Here is a 27,450-nt window from a genome sequence, read left to right on the forward strand (position 1 = left end):
ATATCTGTGGTTTATCTCCAATGTTTATGTTGCGAAAAATAAAAAAAGCGATTTTCTAATGTTGAAACAAAAAATATTAAAAAAATCGAGATAATATTTTATAACCCATTATTTATACAATTTATATTTCATTATTTATTATTTATATCGTTTTATTGGCAGAAACTAATGTCACAGAATTGTTTGATATAAACGAAGCCGCAATGACAAAATTTCTCATTCTCGTCGCGTCATATATCGCGTTTTGTATGTGATTTAGCAGATATCTGATAACCTTAAAAAAAATGGTCACCTATGATTGCGATTGCAAGGATATCGTAATTATAGAAGGAATATTTGGAGAGATTTTTGCCGGTACTTTGTTATTTCATGTCTGGCTTTTGACATATGATTATATAAAAAACTCTTATAGAATCTTCCGAGGATAAAATACGTCGCGATGATAGTAAAGAATATTACGAGACAGAATTATCCTCGTATATCGATGATGAAGGACCTCGGCTGATACCAGTGAAATCCTATACAATGATTAATAAGAATCATATAGAGATCACTGTCATATCTTGGGGTGCCACGATCGTTTCGTTAAAATATCCTGACAAGTTTGGACGTATCGCGGATGTTGTGCTTGGTTTTGATGATTTAAAGAGTATGAATTAATTAATTACATATTTATTCATAATATTTGATATTGGATCTCGTTAATCTCGAATTTAATTTATAAATGACTTGTGTTACAGGTTACACGAATCCCAGGATTAATCCATTCATAGGATGTGTACTGGGTAGATGCGCGAATCGCATAAGAAATGGCTGTATTGTCATTAAGGGTAAAATTTACCAGCTCACGAGGAATGATCTTAACAAACATCATCTGCATGGAGGTGTAAGTTCAACCATTTCACGTTTTCCATTCGAAAATTAACGTCTTCTTCTATTTTTCTTCTTCAGGAGAAAGGCTTCGGTCGACGATTATGGGACTCGTATATCGATGGCTGCTCGGTCGTCATGACTTACTTAAGCGAAGACGGCGAAGAAGGATATCCTGGTACGGTGTTGAGTACAGTGAGATTCAAGTTGACACCTGATAATAGGCTGGAAATAGGTATTCGGGCGACCACAACAGACTCTACGATAGTCAACATCTCTCATGGTTCTTTGTTCAATCTCGCTGGACATGTAATCAAACATAATATGCTTTATATAAATTTATTGGAACTGAAATCATCACTCGTGAATTTAAAGAAATTTAAGAATTTAAAGAAAAAGAAAAGAAAAATATTTTATATAATTATAAATACATGTTACTTTTTTTAAATCAAAATGGTGAATGACGAATGATTCTAGCTTAGAGAAAATAATTAAGAAAATCGGCAGATATCTATTTATTTTATATAATGTAGGACGCCGGTAAAAAGGAATTGTTAAAGCACAAAATCTCATTAAACTGCGATCGTTGGACTTTCGCGGATTATACTGATCCGATACCAACTGGCAGTATTCGAGGAGTCGGAGGAACCATCATGGATTTACGTATACCAAAGTTTCTGGAGAGTTGTATCGAGAAGGTGTCTCTATTTTTGCGATCGCAAATACACGATACAATAGATAATTTTGATAGAAAGTGCAATAAATTCGTGTAAGTTATAGGTTCCTCCGGGAGAAGGATATGATCATAATTTTTGCGTCACGCCAAACTGGCACGGAGGTAGTACACATGTCGCTCGAGTCGTCCATCCAGAAAGCGGCCGGTAAGAGGTTTTTAATTATTCAATACAGTATACATTCTGAAACTAAATAATCATACACATATACATGCAGCGTTTTAGAAGTTTATTCCGATCAGCCTGGTGTACAATTTTATACAGGTGGCCGTTTATCAACAAACATTGTTTCTGAGGTACTGTCAATTTATAATTAAATATAGCGATAATGAACATATTAATTTGTATATTAAAAAAATTTATAAAAATATTACTAAGTTCTTACAAAAAATATTGTAACTGTAGACTGGCAATAACATTACTGTTAAACAAGATGATAATCGTGAAGATGAAGAAGATAAAGAAGATGAAGAAGAAGAGGGAGAAGATGAAGGAGAAAATGAAGGAGAAGATGAAGGAAAAGATGAAGGAGAAGACGAAAGAGAAGATGAAGGAGAAGATAAAGGAGAAAATGAAGAAGATGAAGGAGAAAATGAAGGAGAAGATGAAGGAGAAAATGAAGGAGAAGATGAAGGAGAAACATTGATGGCAAATCGAATGGAACAAGATGCGATATCCGAACCGACGTTTCTTTTGGGGAAGAAAGGTGCTCGCTATGAAAAACATTGTGCTTTCAGCATTCAACCACAAAACTACCCAAATGCTATTAATTATGTAAGTTAAAGTATCGCAAAATTATATTTTTATGAGATTTATTGATTTATAATTTATGAATTAAATTTTTTTTCAGTCACACTTTCCTTGCTCCATTCTGCGGCCCGGGGAAATCTATTGTCACGACCTAATTTACAAATTTGGCATTCAATTGGCCAATTATATGTGATATATTTTTAAACTATCTTAAAGGCATATTAAATTTGACTTCATATAAACAAATTATTCAATATATTATATAGTTATAATATATCAAGTGTCAGTAACAAACATGAATCTTTAAATTATAAAAAAATGTTTCTATTTAAATATTAAAATAAATTTTAAAGAAAAAAACTTTAAACGCACATGACATTAAAAAGTATCAAATAATAATTAATGTTTTTAGTTGATCTATTGATATACATCATTGTTATTATCACAGATTAAACTGTTTTAATTCGTTTTGCTGAAAAAAATTTTGCAATATTACCAATTACAGGTCCAAATGAATCATTGATTGTCAGAGAACGTTGGATCCATTGTGGTAGTACTTTGATTTTATGACAATAACGTTTATCTAATAATATAACCGTCGAATAATCATTGATATGACGAACGGATCGACCGATACATTGATTCACTGCTTTCATGCACGAGTTCTCATAAAAACTGCTTCCGGCATCCGGTTTCTAAACAGAAATTAAAAAATAAAATGAAAACTGTTAAAACATTATGGTAAGCTATAATGAAAAATTCTTGAATTCTATTTAAAATAGTACAAACCACATGTTCATTTAAGTATTTCATCTTCTCTTGCAATTCCGGTGATTTAATGTTAGGATATGGCAAACCAACGACTATAATACATCGACCTAAATCATCAGAAAAGTTTAAACCTTCACTTAATTTACCACCTGCAATATATCATGTAAAATTAGCAAATTGCTTAAAAAATTTATCTTTACTGATGACAAAAAATATGCACAAATTATTTTTATATAATATCGATATAATTTTTTAATTTATGCTTACCAACTACACTGAACAATAATGATCCATTACACGGAGATTGTGGATTCTTGATGGAATGTGCATATTGATCTAATATTACATTGACCTACATTTTATAATATAAAATGTATAACATGTTTTTACATAATATCAGGCATAAATATTAATATTAACAATTAATATAAGATAATAAGTTACTTGTGATGCTAATTTAGGTTCACGATAGATATGTTTCTTTATAGAAATTTTTGATACAATGCCAGATTTATCTAAATGCTTGAATACTATATCTTCATAGCTATAAGATGGGAAGAATACTACAATTCCAGCTGGTACAATGTTACATACATTTAATAGAGTTCTTCCTAATTCATCCAGCTGAAACAATGTGTCATTCTTAATATTTCGCAATTAACTTTCATTTAGAACTTACATATATGTAAAATCAAATATTTTTTTAAATTTATTTTTCTAAATGTAAGAAAAATGAAGAATTTTATTACCAATTTTATATCTTGCCTATTATGAAAATTAAATTCGAATTCAACTCCAGTCGGACCACATATCACAACATTGGATAGAATATTTTCTTTGGGAATTACATGGTCGCATGAAAATGTCATAATTCTGTCTGGCATTGCACCTGCCATTAGGAACAATTGATCTATAAATTCAGACATGGGTTCCATTGTGCCACCAGCCAGTATCACCGATCTGGCATCTCTCACTATGAGTTTTGTAGTAAAAAATATAAGAATAAAAATAGAACAAATATATGTGGTTGATGTATTAAATAAGTATTCAATGCATGTACCGATATCGTGAAAATGTGTTGCTGGATTTAACAATAAAAATTTTATAATCCCTTGTCCGATAGTGGCACCAGGTAAAACACATATTCTGCCGTCTATGCAACGGCTTTTCAGGCACTCTAGGAAGTTCAAAATTGCCATCAATGGATTGCTCATTTGTTCTTCATTGTTTTCTGCTATATCCGCGATACTAACGGTTTCTTGAGACAATGTATCTTTGTTTTTAATGGAGTTTAGAAATTCCGTAATACCGGATTTCTTTATTTTCTGTTCATTGATTTTTATGCTATTGCCATATTGCTCGACAAATCCTTGTAATTTATGAGTAAGTTTCGAAGTTTTAACGAATTCTAATAGTTTGAATATATTTACTGTATCGATCTCTGTAAGCAGTTCGAATTCCTCTATTTTATATAATTTTGTAGTTACTGTTTTATTGATCTCGTCATTGGGATGAGATTTTGTGGTTGCTCCAAAGAGAGTTAAAAGTTTCTTTAAGCAAAAACTTAGCTGACTTAAATATAATACGCTTTTAGCTGAGAACAAAGATTCAAATCTGTAATCATGTTACTCTCAATTAGAAATTTTTATTTTAATATATAATTTAAAATTTTAATATATTTTATTAAAAATTTTAATATATTTTAATATACTTTTTCTGATATTGTGATAGCTGACTGTAACAGTGGAGCAGATTCTTTCCTGTAATTATAGAACTATGCATTCCTTCAATGGCATCCAGTAAATTATGAGCTTCGTCTATTATTAAAACATTTCCTTTCAAATCTATTCCTAAACTATCTCTCGTGCTTTTATGTAGAATTGAATTGTATGGAACCAATATCAATTGTCCATTTTGCAGAGATTTTCTTGAACTATAATATGGACAAGTATTATTTTCCTGCCCTTTTCGTGCAATCTCTTCAATATCTTGAATACTTGTTAAAATTTCAGCCATTAGTAATTTCTGATCGCCTGGCATGAAGGGACAACCACTTGTGGTTTTTGATTTCTTTAGATCCTTTTCCTTCTTAACAGTAGTTTTTTTTCTTTGTAACTGTAGACAGATTTCATTAATCAAACTGACATGTTTCAATCTCTTGATATTTTTGTTAATGCAGTAATTTTGTCTGAAAATATAAAGAAATATTAATAAAGGACTAATAATATATAAAAATATTAAATGGTTGCAGAAATACCTTGACGAGAGAGGCACCACAGAAATATCTTGAGAATAAGGAGATTTCTTCAATTCATGTACAAACTGTGTCAACTGTGAATGTGTTCTAGAACAAAAGAAAATCTTAGTATTCTTAAATAATGGTTCTTCTGTATCTTCTTCCTCAGAATTTTCTGAATTTGACAATGCATCCTCCAAGATAAGATCCTTTTCAACATCAGAGATATCCAAATCAATTTCTTTCGTTTTATTAGACTCTTTAAACTTTGTTGGGAGCTGTCGCTTTATTTTTCCAATTGTTTTAGTTTGAGCAACTTTCTTTGATTCAACTATCTTTTTAAACTTTTCTTTTTCACTTTCATATTCAAGAAGTGCATTTAATTTAGCTTGTAATGGCTCTCTTTGTCTATTTAACTCTATCTGTTCTGTTTGCATTGTAAACCAATCATCAGATGGTTTTTTACAGTTCTTTATTTTGTTATCTATTTCTGCAATTATGGAATTTATTTCCTGCTTTTTCCATTTCTCATGATCGATTAACCATCTAAGTGCACCACAAATGAGAGATAAAGATTTTCCAGTACCAGTTGGACTTTCAAAAAGACCTAATTTGCCACTTTCTAAACAATTGTAGAGATCCTTCATAAATTGCTTTTGTATTTGATATGCTGGAAAAGGAAATGGAAATTCTTGCGGTGGTTCCATTCTTGTGCATTTACTTGTTTCTAAAATACAGAAATAATTGCCATTGCCTCTTCTATCTTAAAAATAAGATTTTGTTCAATTCATGCATAAACTATATCATCTATGAATGCATTCTGGAACAGAAGATCTTAATTCTTCTGAAAGTAAAATAATGACTTATTCTTATACAGACCTTACAAAATTGTTTAGCAAATTAATTTATATTTCTAATGAGCAATATACATATGAAACGATAATAAATCCTCAATTATTTTCTAGTTACTCTCTGTAAATTGTACTTTGATTCTTGTATCTTTCCTGTGTTTTCTCTTTGTGCAAAATTCGCTGCTAAGTTTCCCGCTTGTTTTTTTGTGGAAGGGAGATTCAAAATTATAAGAAATGCTTTGAACATATAATACAATAGAGAAAAGTTGCTTTCCAAAAATTCAAGCAAGGATGCATTCAAAAATGCTATTCGTGACGTATAGCATTTGGCCAATCAAAAGCAAAGACTTCTTTGTTCTGATTGGTTAATTCAATGGTACTCTATCCAAATAGAATTTTTAAATACATCCCATAACGAACAGACTAACTGACTAATTCTAGCGGCTGGAGTGCATATTATTGCAGACATAACCAATTTAACCGTAAACGCGCGTGTGCATATAATAAATTTTATTAAAAAATTTAGTCACATATATATATATGTTTCTATTAATGTTCAAATGAACTTGCTTGAGATATGTTGACAACAAAAGTTTTTTTCAGAAAGACGAAAGGAGGAAATATATTTAAGGTATGATTTTGCTAAGTATAAATTTATATATTTCTTGGTATGATTTATTAAAATTTTGAAAATTTTTTGTAAAATTAAATTTACATATCGTAATGCGTTTATGAAAATGTCTCATGAATAATATTTACATTAAAAGAGAATTTAAGTGATTGCTTTCATTCATTAGACTGTCAGAGAACACTATCTCAGAGATGATATTTACTGCGGGTTTAAAACATGTAAAAAATGTAAAGCAAGACTTCGAGACATGGTATTGGATGAGGAGGGTGCCGGTGTGAAATCTTCTTTAATTTCACTTCCATATATTCTTATACTGGATACAAATATAATTCTGGATCAAGTAAGTCATATTGGAATAATACAAGTAATATTGTATTTTTTTTTTTTTGACTATATAGTTTTAATTGCATTTTGTATTTGTAATGATTATATATTGGATTATATAATACATATGATGTTTGATTTTTATTTACAGATAGATGTATTGGAAGAAGATGTTATCACCAATGTTATTATCCTGCAAACAGTATTGGAAGAGATTCGACATAAAAGTTCCAATGTATATAAAAAGTTGAAAAACATCATAAAAGATCCAAAACGAAAATTTTTTGTGTTTATTAATGAACATCATCGGTATACATAGTATTTATTATATACAAAATGATATAATGATAATTGCAATAATTAAACAACATTTTATATTACATATTGTTTCTAGAGAGACTTATATTGAAAGAGAACCAGGTGAAAAGATAAATGATCGTAATGACAGAGCAATACGAGTTGCAGTCAAATGGTACAACAATCATTTGAGCTCTGATGATTACAATGTAAAGGTTGTTTTGCTGACAGATGATGTGGAAAATAGAACACGTGCAATTGAAGATGGCTTATTTGTTCTATCAAGTAAGATATATCTAATTTTACTTATTGAGAACTGCTTTATATATATATATATATTGATTCACTTATAATATAAAAAATAATGTGTATTCTTTTTGCATAGTGGAAGATTATATTGCATCATTGGAAAATTCAAGTTTACTATTGGATAAATTAAGCAAACATTCCTATACTTTGGATACTCAAAGCCGAGAGTTGTTTCCCTGCTATTTAACACCTGTAGAAGTGCACAATGGCATATCATCTGGCAAACTGTTGCAAGGAACATTTTTGGCATCAAGGGAAAATTTTCTTGAAGGAAATGTAAATGTTGAAGGAAGGGAGAAACCTGTAAGTAATATATCTATATATATATATATATATATATATAAAATTTTAAAACACTTTCATTGTTTATCAAATATTAATGAAGTTTTTAAGCTTAATATGCTCAATATATTCCTAATGATTATTAAATTATAGTTATAATTTTTTTTGTCATCTTAGATATTTGTGCAAGGCCGTACTAATCTTAACAGGGCAGTCGATGGCGATATAGTCGCGGTAGAAATTCTACCAGACGATCAATGGTTAGCTCCTAGTGAAATCGTTCTGCAAGATGAAGAAAATGCAGATGATGCTGATGATGCTTCAGAAGATGAAAAAGTACTCGCTAAAGCGAGTTCACTGAAAACGAAAGAAAAAGTACCAACAGGTAAAATCGTCGGTATTATTAGGCGGAAGTGGAGACAGTATTGTGGAATATTGCAGCCGAGTCCGATTAAAGGAGTAAGAGTTTGTTATACCATAATGCATAAAAATAATTTTTATATCTACTGTGTATTATATATATGTATATATATATATATATATATATATATATATATATATATATATTTGTCTTTTTCATTATTGATGTACAGAATATGAGACATCTATTTGTGCCAGCTGAGAGGAAAATCCCCAAAATAAGAATCGAAACTCGACAAGCTGAAATATTGAGTAAGCAAAGAATTATTGTCGCACTCGATTCATGGCCACGAAACTCGAGATATCCACTTGGCCACTTTGTACGAGCGCTCGGCAATATAGGAGACAAAGAAACAGAGAATGAGGTGTTACTCCTGGAACATGATGTTCCACACAGCCATTTCTCCGATGCTGTTCTTAGCTTTCTCCCAAAACTACCATGGATCATTACAGAAACGGTATATATATATATATATATATATATATATACACACACACACACAAATATAAATAATTAAATAAATATAATGTAGAATTGCTAGATCTAATTTATAATACTTAATATAAATATACAATTTATTTAATGTATATAAATCTATAGGATATCGCACAAAGAGAAGATCTTCGACATTTGGATATCTGTTCTGTGGATCCACCAGGCTGCACTGATATTGACGATGCATTACATTGCAGGAGTTTACCAAATGGTAATTTTGATGTTGGCGTGCATATCGCGGATGTATCACACTTTATAAGACCCGGAACTGCATTGGATAAGGAAGCAGCATCACGTGCTACCACTGTATATCTTGTCGATAAACGAATTGATATGGTCCCAGGTAAAATAAAAATTCTTTATTTTAAATTATATATTACATAGGGAGTTTTGCAGTATAAATTTAAAAAATATTTTCTGTTTATAGAATTACTCAGCTCAAACCTTTGTTCCTTACGAGGTAAGGAAGAAAGATTCGCGTTCTCTTGTATATGGGAGATTGATCCTGATGCAAATATAATCAATACAAAATTCTGCAAATCTATAATTTGTTCGCGTCAAGCTATGACGTATGAAGAAGCTCAATTAAAAATTGATGACGCCACCCAACAAGATGTTATCGCGCAATCATTAAGAAAATTAAATCAATTAGCCAAACAGTTCAAGAAGAAACGTCTAGAAAATGGGTATGTCTTTAATTATATTAGAATACTTTTCTCTCTCTCATATATATTTTTAATAATATTAAATAATTTATTTATAGTGCCTTAACTTTAGCATCACCAGAGATACGTTTCCAAGTAGACAGTGAAACTCACGATCCCATTGAAGTGGAATCAAAGAAACTGAGAGAAACTAATTCTATGGTAGAAGAATTTATGTTGCTTGCAAACATTAGTGTTGCTGAAAAAATATTGAAAGAATTTCCAGAATGTGCTATGTTAAGAAGACATCCTGAACCACCACAAAGTAATTTTGAGCCATTGATTAAGGCTGCAAAAAATCAGGTATAGTTTCAATTAATTTAGTTTAAAATTTAAATTTGGAATTTAAGTATATGAAATATTTAATATCGAAAATTGTAAAAAGTTCTAATGATGATTTTTCTCGATGTTTTTCTATAAGAATTTTTGTCTTAAATTCAAATAAGAAATCCGATTATTTTTTTATACCAGTCACACAAGTCACTCTATACATTTATTATTTAATATCAAGGCTGTAATATTTTAAAATTCATTGCAGGGTTTCATCATTAATACAAATACTGGTAAAGAGTTGGCACGATCACTAGAAGAATGTAAAATAGAATCAAATCCTTACTTTAATACAATGCTAAAAATATTAGCTACACGATGTATGTTGCAAGCAGTATATTTTATCAGTGGAATGCATCAACCAGAAGACTTTAAGCATTATGGATTGGCGTGTCCCATTTATACGCATTTTACATCTCCCATTCGAAGGCAAGTTGTTCGAATGCTATCGTATTGTTATTAAGTTAATTCCAATTTGTACTTTTATCATATCATAAAATCTTATAGATATGCGGATATAATCGTGCATCGATTGTTAGCCATATGTATAGGTGCCGATGCGACGTATCCAGAGTTATTAGATAAAAAGAACAATCATGTGCTGTGCCAAAATCTAAATTATCGAAATCGAATGGCACAATATGCTGGTCGAGCCTCAGTCGCACTTCACACACATGTTAGTTATCTAGTTATATTATAAAAATATTTTCTTTGTTTTGTCCATAATTTTGAGCATTACTTAGAACTTAATCTTTTTACAAGATTTTATGTGTTTCAGCTATTTTTCCGCGATAAAATTCAGGATGAGGAAGGATATATCCTTTTTGTACGAAAAAATGCTTTGCAAGTTCTTATACCAAAATACGGTTTAGAAGGAACATTATATCTAAGTAATCCTGCTTCATCAAATTCTATCACGTTTATATACAATTCAGAAGATCAATCTCAAACTTGTGGAAATGTCGTGTTTCGAGCATTTGATCGTATTATTGTGCAAATGAGTTTAGACAGATCTAATGTCCAACATGAAAAATTAATTTTTAAACTCGTAAAGCCAGAAGTAAGTATATATATATATGTAGATAGGCTAGCGATAAAACATTAGTTTATTTCAATATATAGTTTAAAAGAAGAATATAATTTTGTTTTTAATGTTTTATCATTTGTTAATTCTGTTTGATTATAGATTCCAGATTTCAGTGTTCCTCCACTAAATAAAGAAGCTGTCAATGTCACCGAAGAAGATTCTACGAAGGAAACATTAAAACGGAAAGCGGAAGTTCAACAAGAATCAATTAATGTTCATAACAAAAAAGCCGGAAAAAAGAAAAAGAAAAAGAAGAATTAAGATTTAACCCATATTTTAAATATGATGCAAATTATATAATGAAAACGCACGCATTATTTTATAAAAACTGTATTTTTAACATTATTTACAACTTGTAGTCTTTATAACAAGACAAGTAATTATTAATGAACTATTATTAGATAATATTCCCACAAGAATCTTACATGTGCACAATTACATAGACATTATAATGCCCAATTTCAATCATCACATAAGCATAATTATGGTTATTAATTAAAATTAAGAAAAAAGAAGTGATTCTAATTTTCTAGTATTAATTAAAAATGGGAAGTTTGTACTTGTTATGCATATGTATAATTTTATAATTTTGAGATTAATAGATTCAAATATTGAAATTTCTTACACATTGCAATATAAATATGTTTAATGACATTTTTTTTCTTGAATAAAATATAAAATTTGGTTTGACAATACAAATGATATACTTAAAAAATAAAGTTAAAAAACAAATAATAAAAAAATGAGAAACTTGATTACATTCGTCGAACATGATCATTAAAAAAGAATTAATACGCCTTTTACGACAAAAGACTGTTAAAAGTAGATATGAAAAATTAATACAACACAATATATACAATATCGACAAATTATATAGAGTAAATAACAAATTTTTAGTTGAATACAAAGTACTCAAATAATAATGCATTTTCTATTTATAAGTAATGTAAAAATGTACTATGATGGATGCTATGAGTAATTTTTAGTTGCAGATTAGAGATACAAAATAAATGTTATATGTACAATGTTAATGAGAATAGAGAAATTTACCGAAAAATTTTTAGTAACTAGATAAAAAAGAATCTTATTTAAAAATATATTTCATTCCAATAGCATGGTAATAAATAATAAAAATTTCTTATGCGGTGCCGATACAAATCAACGAATTGTTTTTCTTATAATAATTCAATGAGAGAATACTTGAGCAAGATGTTGAAAATATTTGTGCCTCCGATTGAGACATTACGCTTGACGATCCTCTGAAAAGAATATGATAACATAAATAAGTTGAAATTTTGAAAAAAAAAAAAAATTTATGAGCATACCCATTCAAGGTGTTGATAAAATCCTGAGTAGGCCATAATCGTACAATTCCATCTATGCTCGCACTGGCGATATATTGGCCGTCCAAACTCCAATCTACATTCATGATTGTATCTTCATGGCCCTTCAATTCAGTGAGTAATGCATTAGATGCTAAATCCCATATGGATATACACTTATCGTCACCTAAACAACATGTTTCCAATAAAAGACAAATGTTTATATTGAATAGAATTTTCTAATTATATAATTCTAATTATAAAATTAATTAGTGAGTAGAATAATCTCTTTTCACATTCGATTACCTGCAGCAGCTAGATATTTCCCATCTGGACTAAAAGCTAAAGTATAAATAGTCGATTGCGCTCCAACGTATACTCGTACTAGATTCCCATCATCTTTGGACCATAATCTTATGGTTTTATCGGCGGAACCAGTCGCCAAGTATCGGGCGTTCGGATGAAATTTTATACACTAAAATAAATATATCGTGCAACTATAATATTAAAACAAATGTACAAATACAGACTATAATAATAATGAGAAACATACATTGACATCTAAAAAATGACCAGCAAATATTCTTAGAGGAAACGTTCTATCCAATGACCATAATTTGGCAGTTCTATCATGTGAACCTGTGGCAGTATATAAATTGAACACACTGGTATCCATACACCATATTGGATAACTATGACCGCTGCGATGAAACAAATATAACATTAGATATATTGTGCATTTCATTATAACATGTATTAGTTTGATATATAAAGATTTATCGTGCCCTTTTGTGTTAAACATATCAATACAAAAATATTGTTTAAGGCAAAATTAGAAATCTGAAGATGGAAAAAATGCACTAAAGACGATTACAAGCATTAAAGATAAAAAAAGGATAAGTTACTTAAAAATTATGTAATTATTTTTAATATTATTTTACTCGAGTAGTTAAACATTTTTATTTTACAAGCTGAAAAATATCACAATACTTTCTCATTACTTTTTTTTCCAAAAGTTTGTTTGATTTCTACTACCTGTATACTGCTGCACATGAATAATCATTGAGCCTCCATGCTCTCATATCCTTGTCACTTGATATAGAAAGGAGAATGTCTGCTTCTGGAATAAATCTTAAATCATGTACTACGTCTGTGTGTCCTCTTAATATTATCGCCCCTGCTTCACTTCTTCTGTTTTTATAAAATTGCATAATTATCTCATAAGATGTTGTTTATTAGGTTAAAATTAAATAAGAAAATTGTATCGCGACTTACATTGTGTTTCCGTATTCGTTAAATTTATAAAACGGTGATACATCACAGATAAATGGAACATGCATTTGTTTATCTTTATGCTCAACTAAAACCATTTCACCTATACCCCATACGCGTATTTCAGCCGTACTAAATCCTACAGCTAATTTATCCATTTTAGGTGCAATAAGACCGCAACTTGCGCTATGAAATATATATAGAACAGATACATTAAACATAAGTAATATCACACATGCATCATAAAAAAGATTTAAAATCCCATTTACTTTTCTATAGCATTCTTCACTGTAAATACTCTTAATGCTTGATGAGCATTATTTCGTATTAATCGTATTGCTTCCTGTAATTCTCGCATTTCGCGATCAACACCTGTACCAGATGGCTGTTCCACATGACCATTAATACTTGTTTCATATCTTTGACTTTCTTCTTCATGTATCTCTCCATCCATTTTAGAACTATCTGTCTTTCTGATTATTGTGATATGTGTATTTATAATCTGTACAGAATTTATAGATGAAACATATCAATACAATACAATACGATTTATGTTGATTCATGTTAATTAAATATAACATGAATAAGAGAATGAAACTATAATCATAATAGTAGAAGAATAATTGAGAGATCAAGGAAAAACAAATGGCTTTTCCTTTATGCTGTTGAAATATATTGCTTCAATATAAATTGAAGAAAATGCAAATCACAATAACGAGTTAATATAAAAAAAGAGAAATTAAATATTGTGCTAATTCTTTATAAAATTTAAATCATAAAAAGAAATATATTTAGAAGGGTACAAATACAAATACAATTAATTATATTACCTGCATTAATATTATATGTCCATATCTTGTAAGATATTGTCGTAAACAAATATGAGCTGACTCAGACAAATCTACTTTATACTTTCTAGTTCTGAATGCATTCACTAAAGATCTCAATTCAATATCCTGAACTGAAAATACTCTAGATAATTCTTCTAAGAAATCTTTCTCCGTGTCACTGACAAATTCATTCTGATGTGCTTTTAAAAATTGGATTGCAGCCTGTCTGTTACCAGCATGTAACATCTCTAAATAAAGGTGACAAAATATTGGAAACAAGAGTCCTTGTAATTCTACTTTTATTTTTTCATTGAGTATGATATTCATCCACTTTTTTAATCTAGAAGAAGAATTAGAATTTTAGTATATTGTGATATATCATAATTATCTTTAAGATTGATATATAATATAATATTATTGTTTTGTAAAATTGCTGATACATTAACTTATTAATAGAAAAATATTAACTATTTAATAGAAATATAAATATTTTTAATTGAAGATACAATCAAGATATTATTAATAATAATACAATTTTTTAATATACTATTTTAAAATTTCTGTATATCAGCTACTGTATTTCATTGATGTGACAAAATTTCTAGTTCTAAATCTTGAGAAATATCAGTCTTAACATTTTTATATAGTAGGTAATGATTAAATAGTGCTTTTGCTTTTCAAATCTTTGTTTTTACAAGAGAAGACATCAAATGAATAAATTTTTATAAAAATCTAAGCAGAGCCGATGAGAGACTAAACATTTTTATCTCTTTTCAAAAAACTTGTAGGAGTACTTAACTACTTACTTTTTAATAAACTATATAAAAATTATAAAACTGATATACAACACACAGAAGATAAGATACTTTTCTTCTTCTAGACCAGGTAAATGTTGTACAATATGTGATCTGAAGAAAAGATTCTATCTGTTAGTAAATTTTACCGTTGATACGCTTGATCTGCCGCCGTAACATCAATGGTGATGGCACTAAAAACGATCGAATTATCCTGAGAGGTACCGCACTCGGCGGTTGCGTTTAATGTCATTTGATCGCTGCTCTGACAAAACAACTGATCGCCCTTACAATAGTCGTTCGCCTGCGAACACTGGAGAGATGATAGAGGTTACAATACGTTCCGTTACCAATTTACACGCACGTGGAAAGAAAACTATAAATGTGAGAGAACATTTCCGGCACCTGATAATGACGTCGTTTTAAGTAAGACTCGATCGTCGCGCTTATCACATCGCTTTTCATTCGCTTCATCTTCATCGAGACCCGACGACGTCTCGAATCGGGATTCACACATACAGAATTGCGTGACAGTTGTGACACTATGGACCATGGACCATGCGACATAAACTATAAACTGTATGTGCTCGCCTGAAAAAAAAGAATGTAGAGTGCCGTCTTCATATAATCTCTTCTTTTACTCAAGATCGTCCGAGTGTGATTTTTAAATGGTCTCAAGATCTCATCCAGCCAATGAAATAGTCATGTAACATGTGAAAACCGTACTTGAACTCAGCTTAAATATAAGAACAAGCCTTAATGTCAGGTGCCTAAATTGCATTGTGCGATCCACGAAAGATGTCGCCATCGTGAGTTAAAAGAGCGGGATTATTTCGACGCAATCGGCCATTGCGCATTTGAACCGTCGAAGGAAGATCTACGAAATATGAATCGAATGTAAAAAAGATAATTATGAAATATTATTCGATAGAGATGAGATGAAAGAGATAGTATTGTGCTTCGCAATAAGGTACGTTATTAAAGGAACTATCTTATATTTAAATAATATAATCAATTATAATCCTCAAAACTATTTTCAAAAAATTTGTCTTATCCGTAAAAAAATCTCGAGAGATTTTTATATACATATATGTATATGATACGAATCGCGTGTATGTTGCTTTTCAAAGATAAGGGAAAAAATAATGATTTCAAGATGATAAGTAAATAATAAATAGAAAAAAAAATATATATATATATATATATATATATATATATATATATATATATATAATTTAAGTTAATAATATAAGATCATTCTCTTTCTTATTTGTTTTAGGTTTGACTTTGACTTTACCGAACAGAATTTTAATAACGTTTAATTGTTATCATGTCATCCAAGTTCGAGAAGAAAAGAATATTAAAAAAAAGAAAATATCCAATTTATCTTGGCAAAGGATTAAATTACAAAAATTAATCATGAGATTTATAAATAAAGTTTGTACGTATATTTTTTTCAACGTTTAATATAATTATCTACAAACCGCTTGAGGACTATAGGACGTTACGTAAATCACTCATTGAGCGAGTGTAAAGAATTAAACGTATAAATGTCAGCTCCGTCGCGTCGTCTGGCGCGTACATCTCTGTTATCAAACGACAGATACGTACGTCACTCAAAGCGTATTTCCGATAACCTGTGCGATCTTAAAGCAGAGATCGACGCCAGCGTCCGTTCATGTTCGGATTCATTCGATTAGTATTCCCGTTTGATTTCGTCGAAAATGACAACCTCGAAGAACTTGATTAATTCGTTAGACAACGCCGTGTCGGAGACTTTGTCAGGATTATCTTACGCGTATCCGCGATTAGAGTATCATGCATCGCATGGAATCGTATTGTCACCAGATGTACGTAAATACTCTTTCACATCCGTAATTACATTCATCGTCTCCAATTTAGTACCAATTGTGTTCGATTCTAATATCGGATCGTGATAAAAACAAGGACGTATCTAAAGTATTTAATACATCAAACGCAGTTCTTTTTTTCGTGCTGTGTATAATTAGATCAAATTAATTTAAATTTTTTGTTTGCTGTGTTATAAGTAATACATTCGTTCAAATGTGATTTATTTGTATTTTTTAGTGCAGAAGTCGTAAAGATAAAGTGGCGTTGGTTTGCGGTGGCGGCAGCGGACACGAGCCATTTGCCGCAGGTAATTAATTTCCATATCGCTCTCTACATGTATTGTTGAAGATTTTGTATTTGAAAAATCTTTGGTTTTATTCATATAAAATGAATAGAATATCTTTCTTAAAATAAAATTGAAACTGTTATTAATAGCATTTCGAATCATTTATCTTTCTTTCTATTTCATATACTTTTCGATTTGTGCAAACGTTATTATTAAAATACTTTAAAAAATGCTTGTTAATCATGTGGTAAAAAATCTTTTTCCATATGCGTAGATTTGTTGATTTTTGTTCACACGACAGTATTTTTAAAAATATTTCTAGGCTTTGTCGGAAGCGGTATGTTGACAGCATCCGTAGCGGGATCTATTTTTGCAGCACCACCGTCTATACATATCACACAAGCTCTTCAATGCATTGCAGAAAATAACAAAGGTTCTATATATCTTGTACGCTTTTTGTGTCCGGTTTATTGTTGTAAAAAATGTTTCATTAACGTCACGTTATCGTCTCCTTCTAGCTGGCATTCTTGTTGTGGTACCTAATTATACGGGGGACTGTTTGAACTTTGGCATAGCGATCAAGAAGGCTCAACAAGCGGGCATCAAGGTGATAAAATCTCAATTCTGTTTCCTATATATAAATATATTTCAAATATATACAAGAGAATAAAGAAAGAAACCAATAAACAGACAATATTTTAAAAAATGTTATAAAAAATTTTTGAAGAATGTTTTTAAAATAATGGATTCTCTTTTAATTATTAAAAAAATGTTTATATTAACATTCAATTTTTAAATGTATTTTTAATATTTATTATTCATTAATTTTATATTGTTTGCTCATTGGATGTTAATATACCTAAACATTTTTTTTTTAATGATTAAAGGGGATTTAACACATTATTTTAATGTTTTTAAAAAAGTTTTCAAAAACATTTTCAAGCATATTGTCTTGCTCATTGAGAAAGAGAGCGGGTAATGAAAATATTATTATGAATATTTCAAAAAGTTTAGGTAGAGGAAATAATTGTCGGCGATGACTGCAGCATTCCCGCAAGCGAGCAGAGCGTGGCTGGTAAACGCGGGCTTGTGGGCATGTTATTCGTTATCAAAATTGCGGGCGCTTTTGCCGAAAGAGGACTTTCTCTAACTGAGGTAGCGGAAATTGCGCAGAATGTATCACGAAACACAGCGACCTACGGAGTGGGGCTATCCGCCTGCACTTTACCAGGTAACGTGACAATTAGAGATAATCGTAAGTTACCGTTATGTTCGAGACGAGACAACCATACATGTGCGTTATATATAGGTCAGTATCACTAGGCAGCTACTTTCGAACGTTTATTCTCGAGTTATCGTTGTTTAAGTATAGTTTTTCCAAAATATCTTGAAGAGGTATAAATAATTTTAGTAAGAAGCCGCTGAGAGCTCAGAAACTCCGTATTGATATTTTATTAAAGAAGAAAAATTAATTTTACACCAATAAAAAAATTTCCACCTACGATATCCAACAGTTTATTTTAGAATCACCCTGTATGTTACTGAGAGAAAATTGAATGCAGGTCAAGGCCTCATGTTCGAGCTTGCACAGGACGAGATAGAGTGTGGAATGGGTGTACACGGGGAGGCGGGATACGAAAGAATCAAGCTCGGGACCGCATCCGCGTTGGTGACGCTAATGCTGAAACGCATTTGCGAGGCCTTATCTTTGGCCGCTAATGACTCGGTCGCGGTAATAGTTAACAATTTCGGTGCTTTAAGTCAATTGGAGCAAGGGATCGTCGTTCACGAGATTGTAATTCAGCTTCGTGAGTATAATGTTATCTTAATTTTCTTGTGTATAATACGGCAATTTAAAGCGTGGCAGATTAATTATACTATATTAATTATATTCTTTGACAAACTACTAAATTTTGAATCTTTAAACTTCTATCAAATGTTTATTTTTGTTCCTGCAAGAATTATTTTCATTATATATATGTATATAATTGTAACTTTTTATTTAACTAACTTTATTTTGACAAACTCTCTTTTATTATATAATAATATTATTTTTTTTTCATTTATAGGAAATATGAATATAGAGCCTATTCGCGTCTATTCCGGCGTTTTAATGACATCTTTGAATAGCGCTGGTATACATGTGAGTTTGCTCAAATTAACTGAAAGTCACGGAGATGTATTCGTCAAGTGCCTCGACGAGGAAACAATGGCACCTTGTTGGCCGGGTTGCAGCTATAGCATTCCTTCGACTGTCACTCGCCCCCTATTTAAAGACGCGGAAAAGAAGAAAGCAGAGAAGATAGGAATATCGTTAAATGCACACGAGCAACGTCTGATCAAAGTGTGTTTAGAAAACGCATGTGCAGCTATTGTCGAGCAAGAGGCATATCTCAACGAGCTGGACCGCGGTTGCGGAGACGGAGACTGCGGTTCGACTCTGAAAAGATTTGCCGACGGTATGTGATACACGTGTATATTATACGTATTATACTCTCACTTCTTTTATTTATTTATTCAAAATTTAGAATATAAATATATGTTAATATTCGATATATCAAAATAATATTGATGCATATAAATCTATTAAGTAAATTTACTATATATTATCTCTTTTTTATATATTTATAGGTATATTGAATAATTTGGATAACTTATCCTTGTCACATCCAGCAACGTTGTTATCAGAAATAGCGAATATAGCGGAGGAACATATGGGCGGAACATCCGGAGCTTTATATTGTTTATTCTTTACGGCTAGTGCGAAGGAGCTGGCTTTATCCAAGCAAGGAGAGAATTTGCGACATGTTTGGTTTTGCGCGTTCCGCAGCGGATTAAATTGTTTAGAAAAATATGGGAAAGCAAAAGCTGGAGACAGAACTATGGTTTGTATTTATATACAGATAAGATATGTGTGTTATTATTATTAGCGATAGAATACTGTTTGCTGGCAATTTTGTTATAATAGAAAAGAAATTAATTATATCGTCAAAATTCAATATTTAGAGAAATACACTAGAATTATAAGAAGATTATATTAATCGATATATTTAGATCGATACAATGGACGCAACGTGTACGATGTACGAGAGAATGTTGAAAGAATATCCGAGCGATTTTTACGATAGATTAATTGCGGCGGCATGGAAAGGATGCAATTCTACGAAAGATATGAAACCCAAGTGAGTATAAAAATAAAGATAGATTAACGTATTCATTCAAAAAAATGCTACTCGATATGCGTCAGTAATGAGAGAACTCTATAACTCTAAGAGAATTGAAATTATACTTTTTAATTTTAAAAACATATTTAATATGCATTTGATTATAGAGCAGGACGAGCTAGTTACGTAAAACAGGTTCGGTACTTGACAGAAGTGGATGCTGGCGCATATGCCGCAGCAACGTGGATTGTGGCTATTGTACGGACGATTATGCAATTTAAAGAATAACAAATACTCTTGTTATCTCTTTTTTTTTACTTGACAGTTGTATTTCAACATCATTACTATAAATAAGGAAGATAACAACTAATATAATATAAACAACAAATTTATCATCTAAATTGAAGAATTAATTGGTATAATTATATTGATATTATTTCTCCTATACAATGTTCGGAAATATTGTAAATATCAATACATACCAATACACGCTATATTTTCTACATTAAATACTTTTGATAAAATGAAAATATATAGTTGCGTGTTTTTGTCTTTATAAATAGAATAAAAAATACGCTTTTTTTTCAATACACGTTTAACGAGTTTCCATAAATAAAATTTATAACGCGTAGAGACTATATTAATCTTAAATGTACAATAGTTCACGCTATGTTTGGCAGTATTTTGCCGATTAATCGGATTATGAATCTGTTTGCATTTTGCCCCGGCTTTTTCGTGAAGCCACAAATAAACTAAACTTCATTTTACTTTATACACACAATAATATATAGAGAAGAAATAAATAATTAAATATATTTATCTTTTTGCGCGCGGCATATTTTGCGAGATTATCCGAAAAGGTTGGTCACAAAGGTGTTAAATCCATTACTGATAGACGAGAAAATACCGCTGTTGGCATCGGCCGCGGTATTAACTCCCGATTGTGGTCGGTAGGACAACGTATGGTCTCGATGCGGATAAGGTCTTCCGCCAGTGTTTCCAGTATACAAAACAGACCCATTTTCATCGTTGTACTGTCTCTGTTTCGGAGAGATATAAAGAACTTTAACATATCTTATAAAATGCATAAGAGCGATCGTGAAAATATATGTCGCTGATTGACACTTAATAGATTCTAATCTTTTTTAATAAATTTTAAAAATCGCCGAATTTTAAGCCCCTAAAGGTAGTTTCAAATATACATTAAAAAAAAATGTGCAATATCGCGCTTATTTGTGTTTGTGTATTATTGACATTGCTTACCTTTAGCGAGTAAAGCGTAACATTGAGGAGCGTCGGATGCTGCTCGATTACCACAAATTCGATCTCACGAGGTATATATCCGTTTGAGAATACCTGACGTAAAATAAATATATCGATTTTCAAGATAATATGGCAAATAAATAACGCTTTTAACAAATTTTTAATTTTGACATTAATTTTGTTAGTAAAGAGATAAGAGAATGGATGTATTTGAAAGATTCCGCAACATACCTCTAATTTGTAAACACCAGGTAACAGAATTCTCCAAAATTCGCCATATTTGGTTGTCGAAAAACTGACATCTCGTGATTTTACTTTAACAGACGCTCTCTCAATGGGATTACCATTTTCATCAACAACGAAACCATGAACACCTCTGTGAGCTTCTGCCAAAAACTTGATTAAAGACTAAAAAAAAACGCGAAATAATTATACGCGCTGATAAATTTTACTCTCAGAATCTCAGTAGATTATTCGATTATTTCGATACATTGACAGTAATTAATAAATAATTAAGTTTTACATTATTTGCAACCACAGATTTGACGTAGATTTACGATAGAATAATAAATCGTTGTTGTAATCGCGATAAATTTTGCTTCCCAATTAAATGTCTTGAAAAAGAAATGTATATTTTACTAAATTTTTGGAGGAGAAGCGATATATATTTTTAACGTATTTGAGACTCACCGCTCGATTCTCCTCCCAATAATGCGGTAGATCCGAGGCCGGCGGGTATTTGCAGCAAGAAAGTTCCAAGGTAATTTCCATACATCCGTTCCACACGTAGTTAAAGTCTTGCATTCCGCCAGTAAGCGGATACCACTCGGCGCCGTTAGTAATTCCGCGTTTAAATGCGGGCTGGGACGGTGAGCACGGTAATCCCTGATACATGGATCCGTGGTTTCGAGAGTACGTCAACGATAAATGTTGAAACACGTCATCGTCCGGCGAGATGCTCGGCGTCGCCGTGAAACTCTGAAACACTGTTCTCTTTACGTGAGACTGTTACTGTTTTGTATAAACGATAGAGCGATATCATCCATCTCTCGATATTCCGAAGATGATTCGTGTAATCTACAGGCTATTATTCGAAATTTACGATAATTATATTATCCTTCATTATTTTCAAAATTATCTTTCGGAGAATAGCGTCTCGAAGCGCCAATAACTTTACTTTTACACGAAAAATCATCTCCTTTTTATCGCGAATTATGTTCCATCTTGTATAATGTTTCATCCTTTTTTTTTTGCTAGGACGTATAAGGACATGCATTTTATGCCAGAAGCGTGTAATCAGAACATTCATTTTCATTATATGTTTCGTTTTCATATATTCGTATAGTTTATTGCAAGAGCTGGTGCGGAAGTATAATTTCTTCTACAATTCTTCTATTCTACTTTTTCTATAATTCTTCTATTTTTCTTCTACAAGTTCTGTTATGAAACCTTTAGACTTTATCATTTACTTTTTTAAAATCATATCCGTGAATCAATCTTTTATCGAAAGATATCAAAAATATAATAAAAAATAATTATATATGTACATATATTTTTTTCATTTTTTTCTTAAGTAAATGATAATGTCGCTGATTATTGAACGCTAATGAAATAATCATGCATTGCACAATACCTGCACATAGTGGCGCTGATCGACATATTCCTGACGGCATGAAAGTTTACATAATATCATGACAGCTTCAGAGCTACGCGCAGTTATAGTCATAGCTGTCTGTAATCTTACATAAATGGAACGTTAACGAAATTCGAAACCGAAATGCATTGCTGGAAGGCACTCGTAAAAAATAGTGTAACACCTATTTCTTTTTTTTTTTTTTCAAGATTATTTCGCAAAGAAAATGATACGATAACAATTCTGTGGCTGTGGACCGGGACTATCGCGTCACTCGATCATTTTAACGATTAATTCGGCACACACAATAATCGTAAAAATCAATATAGAGATCAAGAAATTTTCAACTTACGCGAATTTGGAGTATTGTCGAAGGGGTAGCTGGCTACGAGAGCACCGCCGTGTAAGCTGCCCGAGAGCACGAACTGAATCTTCGAGACCCAGTCCTTGACAGCTTCGGTCTCCGGCTGGCTCTTTTTATTGTTCTGCTTAAAGTAGTCTGGGAAGTTTCGGTTTAGGTCGAAGCCACGCGCGTTATACCTATTCAAGTCAAGTAGAATATAAAAGAATCAGGGATATTTTTCCTCTTTCTCCTCGTCTTCTGTCTTCAACGGAAATGGAATCGTTCGATATGTATGTAGGTGAATTCTGAATATAAGGCAGCTATTTTAAAGTTATTTTGAATTTTGAAATATTAAATGGAGACTTTTTATGCAAATTTAAATCAAAAAGTTCTGTTAAGAAATGTCGAAGAAGAGACACTCATAGCCATATGTAGTCTTTAATTTATCTTTACATGTCTGACAAGAGGCATATCATTAGTTACAATTTTTTTAACATTTATATGTATATATGAATATACATACTGATTCATTGCGAAATTCGAAATCGATCTAAATTTATTAAAAAACTATGCAAATATCTAACCTGCCTTGACCACCATCGCAGCGTCCTTCTTTAGAAACTTCAAAGCCATCAGGGTTCATTGACGGTAGAATATGAATCCTTGTGTTATCCAATAACCACGTAATATATGCATCTGATCCATACGATGTCACGAGATTCTAAAAAGGAAGAAAAGAGAGAAAAGGATTATATCTAGAAACATATATATGTCATCTGTTTGTCGAACAAAAATAGATCAATATTATTATTAATTTTAAGGTAGCTATTATTATTATTATTATTATTATTATTATATATGTCAATTAATATTATATTATAAATGTGTTATAAAAATTATTATACTTATACACGCATTATTAATATTACAATGCTACAAGAGCACAGATGATGTACAATATTTTAGATAAAAAAATCTTATTTGAGTATACGTAACTACTTTACTCTTTTATCTCCACAGAATGATCCGATGAAAAATATACATGCTATGTACATGCTTGGTCATTGCGAGTAACGTGATATGGAAATTCCAACGCCTGATAATTACGTACATGAATGAGATGTAGCATTAACTCGCGTCCCACAGCTTCGTTTCCGTGTATGTTAGCGATATACTTTACATCAGGCTTCCCGATCATGTGCTCGTAAGGCGATGACGACACGACCATCACCCATAGATCACGACCTGTCGCACGAATATATCGCTTGAGATTATAATATATTCCTTGTTTTTCTTTTTTTTTTTTAACTTTAAACATAAAATGTAACATAAAACATAAGTTATAAGTTTTGAAATATTTTTTTCCAGGACATGCTGTTTTCTCTTTTTATCAAAATCGATACGATGCCTATATATAAGTGCCTTATCTCTAAATATATGATGTGTTCACATTCCTTTACACATATAAGAGAATCCGTACCTTTCACCGACTTTCCTATTGAGTACAGAGCGGTGAGATTTTGAAACCGAAGGGACGTGGCGCGAAGAAAGCGGCTCATCTGCTCGTAATTGTGATACTTGAACTCGATATTGTATGGCTCCTCGTACATTAAGTAACGTGGATGATATTGACGAGGTAAGTCCCCTTTGCTGGGGAATTGCATTCCACGAATGCTTCCATAGATGGAGATGAGAAAAAGTAGCACGCGATACATTCTGCAAGTATCATCGTAATATAAACTTATGTGAAATATACGTATAAGAGATGTAATTAAGTATATAATTATCTTTCTTTTGCTTTCTAATTCAATATAATACGAATAAATAAATACAATGTAATATATATAAAATATTAGAATATTATTATATTATTTATATTAAATAAGAGAGAAATAATGTGCAAAAAAAGGAGAAAATGCTTTCCTACATATTACATTACTTGACAATTGAATAATGTATTATTTTCATTGAAAACTTGTAAAAAAATTGATTCATTACTATTTAAAGTATTAAATTAACATCTCTTGCACTGTGTTGCTTGCAACTTTTTTTCAAAATATTAACAAATATATTATCCTTATCTTGAAATTTCAGTAAAATTTGCATTACCTGACAGTATCCAAACGTATCAGTGATAAACGTTCGAAAAAGTCGCTGAACACGATCGCACTAACTTTGGCGCAATCTTTTACGCGCGAGAGACGATCTACTCTTCCGTATTTGTACACGTTCGTTCACGCAAGAAATTTATCCGTGAGAGTGACTTAGGGCAGTGAAAATGACGATTCGTACAACGAGCTTTTTCGACGATGCTAGTTTTCTTTTTTTTCTCTCCTGATTGTTTACGTGGCAGTCGGCGCCGATAAAGAGGGCACGCACTTTTCGTCGTACGCGATCACGTTGGCGGACAAATCGATGGACGGCATTTGCGGAAATCGAAAAAGGATTAAAAGAAGAAGATGAGAAAAGGAAGAGAGGAAGAAAACCACGAAAGAAGAGGAGTGCGCTGGCAGTGAGCGAGAATGAGGTCCGCGCGCGGACGTTTGACAGTTCACGTCCGAACGTAGGAGGAAGGTGTTAGCCGCCTCTCGCCTGCGTGAGAGTAGCGGCGAGATACTGCGAACTCTTACAAAGAGAAGCGAAATATGCCGTGCACTCACTATACCACCACCAGTGTACCGGTAGACCAGCACCAGCAAACCAGCACCACCACCTCCATCACCACCACCACCGCCGACGCCACCACCGCTACTAATGAAGCCCACTTCCTCCGTCACCGTATCTGCACCGCTGTCTGCTCTCTCTCCGTGTTGTAGACCAACCACTGGCACAATGTGTACCAGCTAGCTAGGAGACAGCCCGTTTACTCGTCTCATCTCGGCATTTCTACCACAACGTCAACGGGCGCACAATGAGCAACCCGTCGGGCGTATCGCCGCGAATTGTTATATTTCATGCACGCATTTAGCGTACATGCATACGCACACACATTAATAAGCGATATCTCTAGAGATCTTTTGCGTAAACGTAACACAGGAAGTTTTGTATCGCGATGCGTCGAGATAAAGCCCGAAACGCTCGGAGTCTATAAAAAGGGAAACTTTCAACTATTATGAATAAGTCAATAGAAATAATTTTCTTTAAATACGATGTTAATAATTAGATGTCTCTAAATTAAAGATATCACTTAATTCAAATACCTAGAAATATTTATTCTAATCAATCATATAATCAATAATATTTATTTAAATCAATTGTTATATTAAATTAATATATATTTGTTATCCGAATAACAAAGAAGTTTCTTCCCAGATATATATATATAATATCAATAGGAGATATATTAAAAATTATTGCCATTATATATTATAATATAATTCATTACCGCTCGAAAAAGAAATGAATTATTTATAGATTGACAGAGTTGTCTTTACTAAGACTAGCGTCGCTTTATATGTTAAAGAGGACGAGTACGAATACATATGTATCAACTCGCGTGCGCGGCTACCGGTTACGAATCACTACTACTATTACCGTTACCACTACAGCTCTATCGTCGTTCACCAACGCTACCGGTGTTAATTGAGGTGAAGAGGTTTT

General features: G+C 31.6%; 6 protein-coding genes across 12 annotated transcripts; 3 read left to right on the forward strand and 3 right to left on the reverse strand.

Annotated features, from left to right (window-relative positions):
• The first annotated feature begins 600 nt into the window (after positions 1-600).
• LOC126853196 (galactose mutarotase-like) lies at positions 601-2,387 on the forward strand. The gene is made up of 6 exons (XM_050598747.1): positions 601-886; positions 952-1,179; positions 1,404-1,568; positions 1,651-1,751; positions 1,822-1,900; positions 2,010-2,387. The coding sequence occupies exons 1-6, from the start codon at positions 725-727 to the stop codon at positions 2,385-2,387; spliced, it is 1,113 nt and encodes a 370-aa protein (XP_050454704.1). The 5' UTR covers positions 601-724.
• A 44-nt stretch (positions 2,388-2,431) lies between these two features.
• Positions 2,432-6,418, reverse strand: LOC126853195 (ATP-dependent DNA helicase DDX11). Of its 3 annotated transcripts, none has more exons than XM_050598745.1 (10): positions 6,291-6,418; positions 5,383-6,205; positions 4,837-5,313; positions 4,186-4,739; positions 3,875-4,098; positions 3,570-3,749; positions 3,393-3,477; positions 3,144-3,274; positions 2,851-3,049; positions 2,432-2,505 (listed from the first exon to the last, which is right to left on the reverse strand). In XM_050598745.1, the coding sequence occupies exons 2-10, from the start codon at positions 6,066-6,068 to the stop codon at positions 2,432-2,434; spliced, it is 2,610 nt and encodes an 869-aa protein (XP_050454702.1). In that variant the 5' UTR covers positions 6,069-6,205; positions 6,291-6,418. The 3 variants fall into 3 exon arrangements, with proteins under 3 accessions (XP_050454702.1, XP_050454701.1, XP_050454703.1); XM_050598744.1 differs by having other exon boundaries at positions 5,383-6,088; positions 6,241-6,408; XM_050598746.1 differs by lacking the exon at positions 2,432-2,505 and having other exon boundaries at positions 2,803-3,049; positions 5,383-6,088; positions 6,241-6,408.
• A 237-nt stretch (positions 6,419-6,655) lies between these two features.
• LOC126853071 (exosome complex exonuclease RRP44) lies at positions 6,656-11,353 on the forward strand. Its single transcript, XM_050598472.1, has 14 exons — positions 6,656-6,843; positions 7,010-7,183; positions 7,319-7,476; positions 7,562-7,749; positions 7,850-8,076; positions 8,233-8,514; positions 8,649-8,933; positions 9,077-9,314; positions 9,399-9,657; positions 9,735-9,978; positions 10,214-10,434; positions 10,513-10,681; positions 10,784-11,065; positions 11,192-11,353. The coding sequence occupies exons 1-14, from the start codon at positions 6,790-6,792 to the stop codon at positions 11,351-11,353; spliced, it is 2,943 nt and encodes a 980-aa protein (XP_050454429.1). The 5' UTR covers positions 6,656-6,789.
• An 821-nt stretch (positions 11,354-12,174) lies between these two features.
• Positions 12,175-15,958, reverse strand: LOC126853072 (TAF5-like RNA polymerase II p300/CBP-associated factor-associated factor 65 kDa subunit 5L). Of its 2 annotated transcripts, none has more exons than XM_050598473.1 (10): positions 15,716-15,958; positions 15,460-15,623; positions 14,517-14,856; positions 13,956-14,188; positions 13,690-13,872; positions 13,450-13,605; positions 12,968-13,115; positions 12,721-12,889; positions 12,418-12,601; positions 12,175-12,351 (listed from the first exon to the last, which is right to left on the reverse strand). In XM_050598473.1, exons 1-10 carry the CDS (start codon positions 15,875-15,877, stop codon positions 12,231-12,233), a joined length of 1,860 nt encoding a protein of 619 aa, XP_050454430.1. In that variant the 5' UTR covers positions 15,878-15,958; the 3' UTR covers positions 12,175-12,230. The 2 variants fall into 2 exon arrangements, with proteins under 2 accessions (XP_050454430.1, XP_050454431.1); XM_050598474.1 differs by having other exon boundaries at positions 15,460-15,614; positions 15,716-15,956.
• A 774-nt stretch (positions 15,959-16,732) lies between these two features.
• LOC126853079 (triokinase/FMN cyclase-like) lies at positions 16,733-21,141 on the forward strand. Of its 3 annotated transcripts, none has more exons than XM_050598493.1 (10): positions 16,733-16,751; positions 17,399-17,468; positions 17,770-17,880; positions 17,966-18,054; positions 18,462-18,678; positions 19,010-19,255; positions 19,517-19,906; positions 20,079-20,332; positions 20,502-20,629; positions 20,779-21,141. In XM_050598493.1, the coding sequence occupies exons 3-10, from the start codon at positions 17,787-17,789 to the stop codon at positions 20,897-20,899; spliced, it is 1,539 nt and encodes a 512-aa protein (XP_050454450.1). In that variant the 5' UTR covers positions 16,733-16,751; positions 17,399-17,468; positions 17,770-17,786; the 3' UTR covers positions 20,900-21,141. The 3 variants fall into 3 exon arrangements, with proteins under 3 accessions (XP_050454450.1, XP_050454448.1, XP_050454449.1); XM_050598491.1 differs by lacking the exon at positions 16,733-16,751 and adding an exon at positions 16,882-17,160; XM_050598492.1 differs by lacking the exon at positions 16,733-16,751 and adding an exon at positions 16,886-17,160 and having other exon boundaries at positions 17,404-17,468.
• Positions 21,140-26,811, reverse strand: LOC126853081 (carboxypeptidase D). Of its 2 annotated transcripts, XM_050598494.1 has the most exons (10): positions 25,960-26,811; positions 25,331-25,566; positions 24,962-25,095; positions 24,435-24,571; positions 23,860-24,047; positions 23,508-23,537; positions 22,565-22,860; positions 22,106-22,282; positions 21,875-21,967; positions 21,292-21,651 (listed from the first exon to the last, which is right to left on the reverse strand). In XM_050598494.1, the coding sequence occupies exons 2-10, from the start codon at positions 25,563-25,565 to the stop codon at positions 21,460-21,462; spliced, it is 1,482 nt and encodes a 493-aa protein (XP_050454451.1). In that variant the 5' UTR covers position 25,566; positions 25,960-26,811; the 3' UTR covers positions 21,292-21,459. The 2 variants fall into 2 exon arrangements, with proteins under 2 accessions (XP_050454452.1, XP_050454451.1); XM_050598495.1 differs by lacking the exon at positions 23,508-23,537 and having other exon boundaries at positions 21,140-21,651; positions 25,960-26,801.
• Positions 26,812-27,450: the final 639 nt, after the last annotated feature.

Source organism: Cataglyphis hispanica, chromosome 11, assembly GCF_021464435.1.
Source record: "Cataglyphis hispanica isolate Lineage 1 chromosome 11, ULB_Chis1_1.0, whole genome shotgun sequence".
NCBI classification, from domain to species: domain Eukaryota; kingdom Metazoa; phylum Arthropoda; class Insecta; order Hymenoptera; family Formicidae; genus Cataglyphis; species Cataglyphis hispanica.

Bases quoted from the DNA above. Each gene is read 5' to 3' on its own strand.
- LOC126853196 (XM_050598747.1), top strand. From the start codon at position 725: ATGACTTGTGTTACAGGTTACACGAATCCCAGGATTAATCCATTCATA. The intron at 887-951 runs GTAAGTTCAACC...TTTCTTCTTCAG, and splicing joins AACATCATCTGCATGGAGGT to GAGAAAGGCTTCGGTCGACG. The intron at 1,569-1,650 runs GTGTCTCTATTT...TGTAAGTTATAG, and splicing joins TGGAGAGTTGTATCGAGAAG to GTTCCTCCGGGAGAAGGATA.
- LOC126853195 (XM_050598745.1), bottom strand. From the start codon at position 6,068: ATGGAACCACCGCAAGAATTTCCATTTCCTTTTCCAGCATATCAAATA. The intron at 3,275-3,392 runs GTAAGCATAAAT...GATATATTGCAG, and splicing joins ATTATTGTTCAGTGTAGTTG to GTGGTAAATTAAGTGAAGGT. The intron at 3,050-3,143 runs GTTTGTACTATT...ATTTCTGTTTAG, and splicing joins AATACTTAAATGAACATGTG to AAACCGGATGCCGGAAGCAG.
- LOC126853071 (XM_050598472.1), top strand. From the start codon at position 6,790: ATGTTGACAACAAAAGTTTTTTTCAGAAAGACGAAAGGAGGAAATATA. The intron at 7,184-7,318 runs GTAAGTCATATT...TTTTATTTACAG, and splicing joins CAAATATAATTCTGGATCAA to ATAGATGTATTGGAAGAAGA. The intron at 10,682-10,783 runs GTTAGTTATCTA...TATGTGTTTCAG, and splicing joins CAGTCGCACTTCACACACAT to CTATTTTTCCGCGATAAAAT.
- LOC126853072 (XM_050598473.1), bottom strand. From the start codon at position 15,877: ATGTCGCATGGTCCATGGTCCATAGTGTCACAACTGTCACGCAATTCT. The intron at 13,873-13,955 runs GTAAATGGGATT...TATATTTCATAG, and splicing joins GTGAAGAATGCTATAGAAAA to CGCAAGTTGCGGTCTTATTG. The intron at 12,890-12,967 runs GTATGTTTCTCA...TATTTATTTTAG, and splicing joins GTCATTTTTTAGATGTCAAT to TGTATAAAATTTCATCCGAA.
- LOC126853079 (XM_050598491.1), top strand. From the start codon at position 17,035: ATGACAACCTCGAAGAACTTGATTAATTCGTTAGACAACGCCGTGTCG. The intron at 17,469-17,769 runs GTAATTAATTTC...AAATATTTCTAG, and splicing joins ACACGAGCCATTTGCCGCAG to GCTTTGTCGGAAGCGGTATG. The intron at 18,679-19,009 runs GTAACGTGACAA...AATTGAATGCAG, and splicing joins ATCCGCCTGCACTTTACCAG to GTCAAGGCCTCATGTTCGAG.
- LOC126853081 (XM_050598494.1), bottom strand. From the start codon at position 25,565: ATGTATCGCGTGCTACTTTTTCTCATCTCCATCTATGGAAGCATTCGT. The intron at 22,861-23,507 runs GTATTGTGCAAT...TAAAGAGAACAG, and splicing joins ATCAGCGCCACTATGTGCAG to TGTTTCAGAGTTTCACGGCG. The intron at 22,283-22,564 runs GTGAGTCTCAAA...GTTTTTTTTTAG, and splicing joins ATTGGGAGGAGAATCGAGCG to TCTTTAATCAAGTTTTTGGC.